Source organism: Danio aesculapii, chromosome 6, assembly GCF_903798145.1.
Source record: "Danio aesculapii chromosome 6, fDanAes4.1, whole genome shotgun sequence".
Lineage (NCBI taxonomy): Eukaryota > Metazoa > Chordata > Actinopteri > Cypriniformes > Danionidae > Danio > Danio aesculapii.
In genome coordinates, this window is record NC_079440.1 from 50197144 (window position 1) to 50210156 (window position 13013).

The following is a 13013-nucleotide window of genomic DNA, read 5'->3' on the forward strand; positions in this document are numbered from 1 at the left end:
GTGATATAGGGTGCTTTTACATCTGTGCTTCAGTTCATTTGGTCCGGACCAAGGGCAACAAATGATACATTGTAGCATTTTTCTGCTGTTTTTGGGTCCTTTTCACACCACACTGATTGCTTTGGTCTGAACCAGTTGAAAATAACCAAAATGCAGTCATGTGACAAAATCCACATCACTCATTGGCCAGATGTTGTTGAACATATTTCTTAAACTGTTTTTCGATTGGTCAGAATTAACATGCGGGAAAATACCACAAGTAAAAGAACCGACAAACACCAAATGTCGATTTTAACTATGGAGGGAAGACTGCGCTGGCTGATCACATCCCTGGTCATACTATATCGTTTATATACATCACTTTAGACAAACTATACATTTCGAGAATGAAGTACGGCTGCAGCTGGAAAACAATGTTTTAATGCATTGCAAATGGCGAAGGCGCATCGCAAGTCAGGAGGGGCGTGAATTCATTTAGCTAAACTGTGACATGGTCATGTTCCAGAAATGATCCATCAGGTAATGCTTTTCCCTCTCTCTCGGTTTAAAATAGTTGGTAAAGCACTGTCAACAAATATTTTATTCCACACCCCATAAGATGTGACAGCCCATCGGACTACGGCAGGTGGATTAGTCCAAAAAGGCGCAGTACATTTTGCGGATGGGTCTGTTTTAGTTCGGATCATGTTCTCACCACAAACGAACCGCTCCATGGTCCGTTTTAAAGCGTATCGAGACCACCTCTTCAAAGTGGTCTTGGTACGATTCTTTGGTCTGCTTTTGGTGCACACGAGTGCAATTGCTGCATTCAGACCTGCTCAAACGAACCGCACCATTAGGGAAATCGAACTCTACTACGATTCAACCAAACTAAATAAGGCAGGTGTGAAAACACCCATAAACTCTCTAAAGTCTCTCTTTTAAATTTCCTGATGTTAAAATTGGATCCAAATCCCAGAGATTGAGGCCCACCTCAATGTGATATATTTCCCTGCCCACTGAATTGATTGACAGGAGCGTATTAACATGTCTCCGTAGTAATGCATATAAACATGTCCACAGAACAGGTTTTGCAAAGAAACTGGGATAAAAAAAAAATCAGTTGTCTGTCTACCTGTCACCGACTGCTGTTTATCTGACGTAACGCATGAGAAGCAGACATGCACGTTGGAACGGTGGGCGGTGAGAACCAGCTCATCTGCATTTAAAGGTGCAGGCTACAAAAACAGCTACATTTTGCTCTATGATTAAATGGGCATCTTCTGCATTGTTTAATAAATAATCTGATAGGTATTCTGAGATAAACTTAAGACACATTCTGGCTACACCAAAAACTTATCTTATCTTGTAAAAGGGGTCAAATAGGAGCTCTTAAAATGGGTAGTTCACCCAAAATATTTATTTTACTCACCATTTCCTCTCCCTCAAGTTTACACATGCGTTTCCTTTTCCGTTGTACACAGAAGATAATTTGAAGAGAGCTGAAAACCTGTAACCATTGACTTAAAAACAAATACTGTGGAAGTCAATATGTATTTTTAGCTTTCTTGAAAATACCTTCTTTTCTGTTTCACAGAAAAAGAAAATCAGAGGTTTGGATCAAGTAAAGGGTGAGTAAACATGACTGTTTCATTTTTAAGGTCCTTTTAAATGAGAAAAAACAAAAACACCACTTCTTCCTTTAAGCCATTTCCACTAACAATTTGAGCAACACAGGAACATCTTCACCAGTAACGCATCTGAATTCATTTTAATGTTTAAATGTCAGCTAAATGTCAGAACTTTCTGAAACAATGTTCTTTATACATGCTTTACAGAATGTACAGGTACAGCATACAAAAAAAAAACAATACACAAAAAAATATATATAAAAGCAGCATTTAAATATTGTCAAAGCATTGAAGCGAAGCTTTGGTTTGCAGAAGGCAGGAATGTTTTTTTCTTTGGTTTAAATTTGAACACAACTAAATAAAAAGATCCCAACAGAGTCCTACGTAATTCAGAGTAAAATAAATCTGCTATTCACTTGCATCACTTTTAAATGATGCAGCTTTATGTTCGCCTCCCACAAGCCCAACCAAGAAAGGCCAAGCAAACACTAACAGCAATTCAAAAAAAACGTGGATGTTTTAAATGAAGCCGCTGATGACACACACACACACACACACACACACACGCACACACACACACGCACACACACACACAGACTCCTTTCCTTTCAACAAGGGAAATTGACGCAGCGAGGAGTCAGCCGCATCATCTGGCATCAAGGTCTCTTGATTAGTGTAATTGTATAGCTAACAGCAAGGCAAGAGATTGTGCAAAATGCAACAAATGAATATGCAAATCAAGGGGTCGTTATCACAGTTGGAGAGTGTCTGAAATGAATCATTTCCATTAAAAGACGACGAGGAAGACAGTGACCACAGATATCTGCTGCAGAGTAAGATCCAGCTTTTTTTGTTGGTTAAAAAAAAGTGCAAATGTGAGTGAACTGAAAATTAGGGAACTTTTTCAGTTGGGAGTCCATAAACATGGTTTGGGTCATGGTTTCTCCTCTAAAGGGGCGAGCATGTTATCATTGGTGAAACTTCACACTCAAATGAAATTTCCAACTACATTTTGTCTGTAAAATTTTGCTAAGCATTGGGAAACTTGACTTGTATTCAAAGTTCATAAGCTTCTGATGGAAATATTTCACCTGGCATGACTATTCAGTTCCTGATATGGACATTATAAGCAAGGTTGTAGCTGTGTCCAAAAACAATTACGTTCTTCTGGAGGCAAAAATGTGTTAAAAGTTCCATGAGTTTTTTTGCAAAGAGGCTCATTCTACAACACCCCAAGAGTTAAACAGCTCATTTTAACCATTTTTTAATCCATTCAGCCAATCTCTGGGTCTGGAAGGGACACTTTTAGCTTAGCTTAACATAGATCATTGAATCGGGATAGATCATTAGCATCTATTTCCAAAAAAAATTGCAGTGTTTCTAAGGCAAATGTGAATCAAATATTGTAATCTAAAAACATGGTTTGGGTCATCAAGCAGTCAATCCAGATGGTCAAGAATGTGAGAGTAGGTTTTCTCTAAAGGGGCGATCGTGTTAACAAAATCACTGGCGAAACTTCACACTCAAATGAAATTTCCAACTAATCTTCATATTGGAAAAATTGGTGTGTCTGTAAAATTTAGCTGAGCATTGGAAAACCTGACTAGACTTTTGTATTTAAAGTTTAAAAGCTTCTGATGGGAAACATTTCACCTGACACACAATTTCAGTTCATAAAATGGACTTTAAAGAAAGGTTGTAGCTGTGCCCGGAAAGTGAAAACTGTGTTAAAGGAACATTCCACTTTTTTTCTGGGAATAGGCTCATTTTACAACTCTCCTACAGTAAACAGTTCAGTTTAACATTTTTTTAATCCATTTTTCTATCCATTTTTAATCCATTCAGCTAATCTCCGGGTCTGGCAGGCACACTTTTAGCTTAGCATAGATCATTGAATCGGATTAGACCATTAGCACATTTACCAAAAAAAGTGTTCCTGTCTTTCATCAGGATACTTTTGTTATTAAAATATTTAACAATCATGCATGCGATTGGGCTTACAGAACAAATACAATTGGAGGAATATATTTATTCCAACTGAGTGTCTAAAAAGCAGTAAATCCATTCATAGTACTTCTACCCTCCAAATTTGAAGAAATTATAATTATGGTGATTAAATATTCCCTTGCTTATCCCTGAAGCTCATTTAAATTAGTTCAAGATCATTAGAGGTTATTTTACAGTGCTGTGAAAGTCAGCGTGAAATGGCTTTCCTTGGTGCGAGTTAAATGAGTGGGAAGAAAGAAGTTTTTTTTTTTGTTTTTGGACACAGCTCACCTCTATTAAGACCATGTTTACAGGCAAGAGAACTAAAATCCAACTGTCCATCCACAACATTAAAACTGATTAGGTCGGCCTATGCTTAATTGTCAATTGTTTTTAACCTTAAAAGGGAGTTAATACATTTTTATCCCTAGAGTTTTTAATTCTGTTGAAAACAAAAGAAGATATTTTGTAGAATGTTGGAAACTGGCAGCCTTTGACATCCATAGAATAAAAAAAACAATGAAAATAATGGCCGGTTCAAGCAATCTTCAAAATATCTTCTTTTTTTTGTTGTTCAACAGAAGAAAGAAACTTAAATAGGTTTGGGAACAAGCGGAGGTTACGTAAATGAAGACACAATATAAATTTTTTTCAGGAGCTCTACTAACATAATAGCATGTACCGGACGGATGAGACTTCAGCTCAAACATATATGTAGTAATACATATATTAACAGCACAAAGACATACTGTAAAGGTGAAGTGTGTGATTTCTACACCACTAGGGTACCAAACAGTACAATCTTAACCCTTAAAATTATATCTTAAAATAAAAAAAAATACACAAAAGCATAATATGCAAAACAAAGGATGAGAAAAAATTAAAAAGCGAGCGAGTATATCACAATTTTCGTAAGGCTGTCCTGGGCGGATTGTCAAAGGTGCAATATATTCAATCTTTCTTACGGTCGATTATAGTGCCTCACAAAAAACAGAGAGCAACTGAGGAATAGGTTTGCGTTTTTGTGAAGAGCAAAACAAAATGCATTATTAATGACAAATAACAGTAACTCCGGCGTACAATAACAAGTGGAAACAACAGAGCCGTCAACTCTGTTAACACATTATCGGTCAGCAGTCAGTACCGCTTGCCAACAGCAATGAGAAATGCAATACGGGTAATCGACCCTCTGAAGTCAGTCGCTGCTCAATTTTGGCAGTCCGATGTCCACTGTCAGCATTCAGAAAGATCCAGAGCAAAAAGATGTCTGGGTCAAGCTTTTTTGGCATATGCAAAGAGGCTCAACGTTCTTGAGCATACAAACCAAACACAGAATAATTCATACGTCATGGGATAAAGGTAGGACTAGTGGAGCTCTTGGAAAACATTACATTCAGGGCTCGAAACCACACCGGGAAGGAATGGTGAAAGCGGGAAATGCATCTCCTGTTTTGAACAAGTTTTTTTACACACATCCCAATGAGCTCCAAAGAAACATGAAGGATTAACAGGTGTAAACACTGAAGAGAGAGGCGTTTCATTTGGCAGATAATGAGGCTTCTCGAAGGAGGTAGTGGAGTGAGGGCACTGGTGGGACACTGAAGGACAGGGCGGTGATGATGTTTGGGGATTGGAGAGCACAGGATTGGGTTTATGTGAGCGCAGAGGTGCTTTCCTGTGGGTTAGTCCTGTATGAAGGTTCCTCCAGTGCCCCCCTCCTCTCCTCATGGTCGTCCCCATTGGATGGACACACCGGGGGGTTGTGTACAGTCACTGAGCTCTGGGTGAGGTGCATTTCCTCAGCATCCCAAAATGACCTGCCTGGGACATCTGATAAAATATAATAGAGATTGGGAAAATGGATACAAGCAGTAGATGAGTTACAAAGGTTACGTTTACACTGTCAGGCCTATATCTTGGCTATATCTGATTTTTTTTGCCTGTCCGTTTACACGTTCTTTTAATTGTGACCCATATCCGATTCATGTGGTTACACTTGCCATATAACTCACGGCATCGCGCAAGCGTAAAAGGCGGGTTCTAGAATCTGCACCACACTAGCCACGATGGAAGAAATTGTCTTGCTTTTACTTCTGAGAAATATGCGAAATTCGCCCAACTTTAATATGATTTTGAGGCGGAGGAGGAGAGAAAGGGCCGTCATCGCAGCTTGCGCCTACAGTATGGTTTATATATGGTGTCCAAACAGATTTGTTAGGACCCTTTAATCTCATCTTGAACTGACACTGCCCACAGGGCAAGGAGGTAGGTAACTTCTGCCGTCGACCACTGACCACTTTCCTCCTCCATGTTTCCTCTGTTGTTGTTGTTGTTGTTGTTTACCCCGCTCCACACACGCTCTTGCTTCTACATCATTAAACCGCGGACATGAACCACACTGTCGCAAGTTTAATGACGCCCAAAACGGAAGGCCACAATAAATCCATGTTTACATCATAGTTGCATTGTCACATATCCGATTTACATCTGATTTATTTCCACATATAAAGGAGGCCTGAAACAGATCTCTGAACATGAATGCATGTTTTTTGTGTGTTTACACAATGATAGAACAGATCCGATCTGTGTCAAATATGAGCAAAAAAAATCTGAATTGGGTCACATTTAACTGGCAGTGTAAACGGGGCCAAACTGTATTTATGCTGGTACACACTAGAGCTGCATGATATCAGAAAATAATCTCACATTGCAATAATTTGTTTTGCTGCGACATATATTGTGGTGATTTGAATAGCTCTATTTTGAAAGATTTCAATAATTTAGCTCTACTGGGATGATCTGTATAAAATATAACAAATTACACTCATATAGAAATATGAGAGCGAAGATAAAAGTGAAACATACAGTGCCTCATGGTTTTCTGTGGAGTCTAACAGTATTCAAATACAAAAATGAAACAAAATAACATGCTCATGATCATGTACAAATAATTGTATAGAATAATATATAAATAATATGTTCATATTTTAATATTTATTAAATAACCAAATCCAGCGATGTGACTATAACGATTACACACATTTCGATATCGATACTCAAACAATACATAACTAACAACAGAATGCATGAATAACATTTGCAGTGTTTATACACTTTCTGCCCATTCATTTCTATGGTTTGTCCATAACGCTTTGAATCATCTGTGAAGACTGGATAAACAAATGACTAACTGATTGCAATTGAATTTATCTAACCTCTGATTTACTTGAGAATTGATTGAAAGTAGAAATGTTCAATTTTTACTAAAGTGTACACTGTATTGTTTATTTTTTAGTAGTTTTATTTAACACTGACATATTAGCTTGATTAAAAGTAACAGATTCCTAATAATGTTAAATAAATATTTAAAATACCTTTTGAACACTTTGTTTTTTTTATTTTTACTATATTTTAATTAAATTGACAACAAGAGACACCTTTTAAAAACGTTTTAAAACTTTACTGGAATTAAACTTTATAAATATAAAAACATTAAAATACATAAATGCCTTTTTAAATAATAATAATAATAATAATAATAATAATAATAAAAGCAATAATAATAAAAAACAACTATACTTGTATTTTAAAATTGTGCCTTAATGTTCTAATATAGACATATAAACATGAAGACATGTATAGCGCTTTTCTACGAAGACCTGGAAAGGATGTGGTGGTGAGAAAAAAAATGGGTGAGAGGATAAAATATTTAAATATAAATTTTTTTAAGCTTTTGTGTTCCCTCAAAAAGATGTTTTGCCTTCCCTTGCAAAGAAGTTCTGCGTTCCCTCGCTAGGTTGTTTTGCGTTTTCTTGCCAGGTTCTTTTGCGTTATCTCGCAAAGATGTTTAGCGCTCCCTCGCTAGGTTGTTTTGCGTTATCTCGCAAAGATGTTTTGAGTTTCCTCGCCAAGTTGTTTTGAGGTATCTCGCAAAGATGTTTTGCGCTCCCTCGCCAAGTTGTTTTGCGTTCCCTCGCAAAACTATTTATTTTTAATAAAATGTTTAACGAAATAAATTTTTTTAATAGGTAATCACTTTCCTGATGCATTAATCTCCTAATGCATTCACTCTAAAAGTGAAGTAAGGAACTCTCAACCACTGCAAGACGCATCCATAATCAACAGCATTAATGAAGTGAATGCATTCATACGTTGGGTTCACGCTTGACTGTACATGCAAATGACCTTTATTTTGAAGTATAACGTGAACAAGTGTTCGTGAAACAAGTTTTGCGAGGGAACGCAAAAAAATAAATAAATCGTCCCACCCATTGTTTCCCCACCATGTCTCTTCTGGATCTCCGTAGCTTTCTCATCCACAAATAAACAAATCGAAATGCTGTTTTGATCAACATCAAAGTAAATTTTGTTAGAAATTTTTTAAAGATGGTTAAGAAAAAATTAAGGGATAGTTCACCCAAATAATGAAAACTGAAAAATAAAAATAAAACCGCCATTGATTTCCACCAATCCAATGCTTGCTTTTTTCCAACATTCTTCAGAATATCTTGTTTTGTGTTTACAACAGAAAAAAAAAAATCATAAAAGTTTAAATGTTAAAAAAAGTACATTTTAGGGTGAACTATCCCTTTAATATCTAAAACTGTTGTTAAGGTAGACAAATCACTCATTTAGAAAGCAAATGGTCAAAGGAATAATAAAAGAAAGTGAGATTTAAACATTAATATGTTGTTGATTTATGTAGAGTGTTGATCTCACCAGTGTTGTAGTTTTGTGATGCTGGTAGTCGTGGTTCATGGTTGCTGAGAAACACTGATGCGTTCTGCTGATTTATGAAGCTCTCCAACACCGCGTCCGAATTCTCAGTGTGTTGATCTCGCTCTTGACGTCCATCCCGAGAAATCTGAGCCACAAGTGGGTCATCCTCTGTCAGATAGGCATACGGGCAGTACTCACGTGTGCGCGAGTAGATATTAGCATTATCGTAGCAGTCAGAGCAGATTACAAGAGCGCCCGCTCCTCCTACAAACACAAACATGGGTCAGCTTGTCATGCAAATACAGATCATTAAACTCAATTAGTGAGATGACAAAGTGAATTCTAAACTTTTATTTATTTATTTATCAATGAATTAAAGTTTTACTCTACCATTAGGGATATTTGACTGTCCTTCTCTTGGTTCACTCCGATGGAAGCTGTTACGTCCAGCAAAGAAAGAGCCTACACGACTACCCAGCATTCCATTGGCATCTGGATCAACATCGCTGCTTACTTCACCATAACATACTCCTGTTTGGACACAACAAGATAGTATTATATAGAGATGAGCAATATCTTATCATTTGCAATGTACCAGTTTTAATCTCCGCTAGTGTTGTCACGATACTGGAATTTTAAAAACGTTTATTTTATTTGTGCACATTCTTAAAAAGCGCTAATTTGCCATTGTGTTCACATGCTAAACAGAAATGACTGTGATTGGCCGTGAAGGTCATCAGTTCACCAAATTCACCACTATTTACTGAGTGTAACCACAGATACAGGAACACTGGAGTGTTTTCAAGCCACGATTCATCAGTGCATCGTTCATATGTCAGCTTATAGACAAACCAGCTGATCTACGTGGCTTTAAAACGTTCCAGCGTACCTGTATCTGTGGTTACACTTAGTAAACAGCGGTGAACTGATGACCTTCATTGTCATTTTTGTTGAGCACATGCACACAATGGCAAATCAGTGGTGTTTGAGAACGTGCTAAAATGTTATCGGGAAATTTACGTTTTTAAAATTGCAGTATTGATTAGGACCGAATTCCAGTATGGCGACAACCCTAATTTCCCCACGATAAAAAAAGCTTTGACTTATCACAATATGATAAAACCACAACTCGGTGAGTGCAACAAATTATTATTATTATTATAGTAGTACATGTGCAATAGTGTAACATCAGTCGACTGTTTGAAGCAATTCATTTTGTGACCAGTTTAGAGTTGGCGATCCTCCGCCCCCATCGCAAATCCGCTCGCGAAAAATACACACTTAGGCCCCGTTTACACGAATACGTCTTAGTTTTAAAATGCCATTTTAGAACGAAAACGGTCCATTTCCACTCTGGCGTTTCACCTAGCATTTCTGAACAGCCCTCAGTCCACACTACTACTGAAAACGCACATCACGTGACCACACACACGCACACAGACACTGTCATGCACTCGAGACACCGGGTCCAGAGTGTCAGAGGGTCAGTACACTGCTTCAATGTTTCGCTTTCATGCTTGTACTTTGTAATTTTAGCGAAAACCTCAGATACTTTTCGTTGGTTCCTGTTGGTTGTGCACCTTTTTACCAAACAAGTTTGTCGACGCCATTATAACAACACCGATCTCTCTGCCTATTCATGCCAGAGTCCTGGGGAAAAAGTGATTGACAGGTGGTAATTTGTGTGTAACTTATATTTATTCATTAATGATTTGGTTATGGGTAAAACTAAGACCATGCAGGTCAAGTAGTTGAAACGGTAGGCTACAAATAATTAATTCATTATGAATTCATTATTATTCAGAAATAATTAATTCACCGCCGCCTACGATGACAATGCCATCCTCCATCGCGATGTTTCATATTAGACAAGGTACGATGTCAAATTGGACAACATTGCCCAACCCTAGACCAGACATGGTTTAATGTCTCAATAATCTGGATATTTTGTAGTAATTAATACAGTGATTAAGGCTAGGTCAATTAGCATTGCATTATAAATATACATTAAGCTTATATAACAGCCAGGATTGCTTAAAGAACACAAATAATCTATATATTGCCAAGAATTAGATTATAATAGTTTTTTTTTTTCATGTTTGATCCATATATGGATTTACATCTACATTATTTTTACTCTCTTTTCTGTCCAGTAGTTATAGCTGATGTCTTCTCTTCAGTAATGTATAAATGGAGATTATGAGGGCGCCCTCTAGCGTCCAGTATAAAGTAAATCTATAACATTTTATTGTATGCTCGCAATACTGTTTCAGAGGTCTCAAACTCTGCCCTCTGTCCTGCAAACTTTATTTCTAACCTTCTTCTGCAAATCTGCTTGTGTATTTTAGAAGATTCTGAAACGCGTGACTAGCTGCTTTAGTGTGTTTGATTATGATTGAGATCTGCATGACAGTGGGCATCCAGAAGGGCAGGGGTGGGCAAACTCGGTCCTGGAGGGCCGGTGTCCTGCATAGTTTAGCTTCAACTCTACTCAAACACACCTGAACATGCTAATCAGTGTCTTCAAGATCACTAACTATCTAGAAGCAGGTGTGTTTGATCAGAGTGGGAGCTAAACTGTGCAGGACACCGGCCCTCCAGGACCGAGTTTGCCCACCCCTGCAGAAGGGTTTAAATGAAATAAAACTACTTTTCTTAAAAGATTTTCTCTTCTTTTTTTGTCTGAGTGGATACATATGAATTATTATCATAATATCGTTATCGCAATACATACAAGAAAACATCATGATAAAATCTGTATCACCCATCCCTAGTGTTATACTGTATATCCTTTATAAAGATGCATGTAGAAAACATGATTTCTATGAAGAAATGAACACTCAGCACATATCTTACCATCGGTGCCTTTATGGATGTAACCGTTAGCATGAGAGGGCATGAGCTGCTGGTGGCTTCCATTCTCTGAGTTACTGTAGCCCTCCTGAGGCTCTGACAGTGTGCCCTGAGACGACAGGTAACTGGGAATGTCTGCTGGTAGGTTCATCTCATCTGATACACAGAGAAATATTTACATAATAATTGCTATTTTTTTGCAGAAGTTCACAAAATTTAAGTATTAAAAGTCTGTTTTTTTGTATATTAACTGTTAACGTCTAGCATGTAAAGTATTAAGGTAGCGCTGGTTTTGTTGCATATGGTATAAACATGAATACTATTATATACAAAACATACTTGACATTATTTAAAATATATAACATTACATTTAACAAACTGTAGATATTTTGTAAATTCAATATTTTGAATTTAATTTTTTTTAAATATTTATTTTATTTTCTAAAGGTCTGATAACATTTCTTACAAATTTCAATGTATTTTTTTTTTAGATTAGGAATAAGCATCATGAGAAATATGAAGAAAAAAACAATTGTTTTACTTAAGCACATGACTATAAATTGAAATGTGGTCTCAATTTTTTACCTTAGCAGCTGTGTGTACAAGATATATGCAAAAGAATTATTATTTTACAAATTAGGTACACTATTTAACTTAATTCTTTGAATGTTAAACAATACTTGCAATCCATTTAAAACAAAGTAAAATTTTACAAATGAGCATATTTATATTCTGCTAAATGCAAGAAAAACCTTGTTTATGTTTATGTAAACCTTATGTTTCTTTAACATGAACAAATAATGTATTTAATTGTGTCTCAAAACTATTAGCTAACCACGCTTTCATGATCATGACAGCTCTACTAACAATTACCATCATGCCATTAAAACTACAAAAAAAAAAATACTACTAGCCAGGGCTTGACATTAACACCCGCCAACCTGCCAAATGCAGGTAGATTTCAGCTGTGGTGGGTTAAATCATTTTTAAATTGTAGTTTTCTTAAAAGCAGGGATCGACAGTAAAGATGACCCAACATGCGTGCAAAATGCAATCCTAGAATCGAGAAGCAGCAGGACTGACAAAAACAATTGTGTTCGTGCTAGCAAAAGAAAGCAGGTAAATACCGAATTTAGCTCACAGCTGATGTGATGCACGCGACTGTTTAAAATGCTCCCGTTTCCTTGCGTGAAGCAACAGTGCCTAGAAACGCAACTGGTGCGATCGGTTCTCTTTCAAATAGACTAGACAAAGAGTTATTCTCATGCACCCACAGTCTTGCTGCTTTCAAGAGCTCCAGATTTATGTTTTTGTAAGCAGCACTGGTTGCTTTCGCTTTAACCATTCTTTGAACAGATTATCAACAGGCCTAACGTTAACCTTGTGCGCGTGATCATCCTTTCATTATCACACACGGTGTGTTTTTCACTTGCTTTCTTTCGCTTAGTTATTACTGTTAATATGGTTTATCATTTTTACAATAAAATTGCTTTAATATGAGATTAATCTCCCCATTTATGTGTCAATTGTAAATGTCAATTTTTAGTTTTTTTTTTTTAAAGAAATGTTTTGTAACATAAAAAGTATAGTATACAGCAATATTTAGCTTGTTTTGACATTTAAATGAGTGGCTAAGAAATAATTATTAATTTATGTTTGGTGTGGTCAGAGATAAATTTGGTTAATCCTTAATTTTGAGCTCTGAAAAGTCATGTGAAAATAAAAACTAATTGTAATGCGACACCATGAAACCATGACGCATTTGCTCAAACTCATTGAGCAAGCTCATACACGATACAAAAAGTGAAATGAATGAGCAGGCATGTGGACATAACACAATCTAAA

General features: G+C 36.7%; 1 protein-coding gene across 1 annotated transcript in view; it reads right to left on the minus strand.

The window, feature by feature from the left end:
• Positions 1-1711: 1711 nt before the first annotated feature.
• Positions 1712-13013, minus strand: part of lrig2 (leucine-rich repeats and immunoglobulin-like domains 2) — a 34286-nt gene continuing 22984 nt past the window's right edge. Inside the window, 4 exon segments of the mRNA XM_056460443.1 lie at positions 1712-5426; positions 8316-8579; positions 8706-8846; positions 11172-11324. Of these exon segments, the coding sequence (XP_056316418.1) occupies positions 5248-5426; positions 8316-8579; positions 8706-8846; positions 11172-11324 (737 nt within the window). The 3' untranslated portion in view covers positions 1712-5247.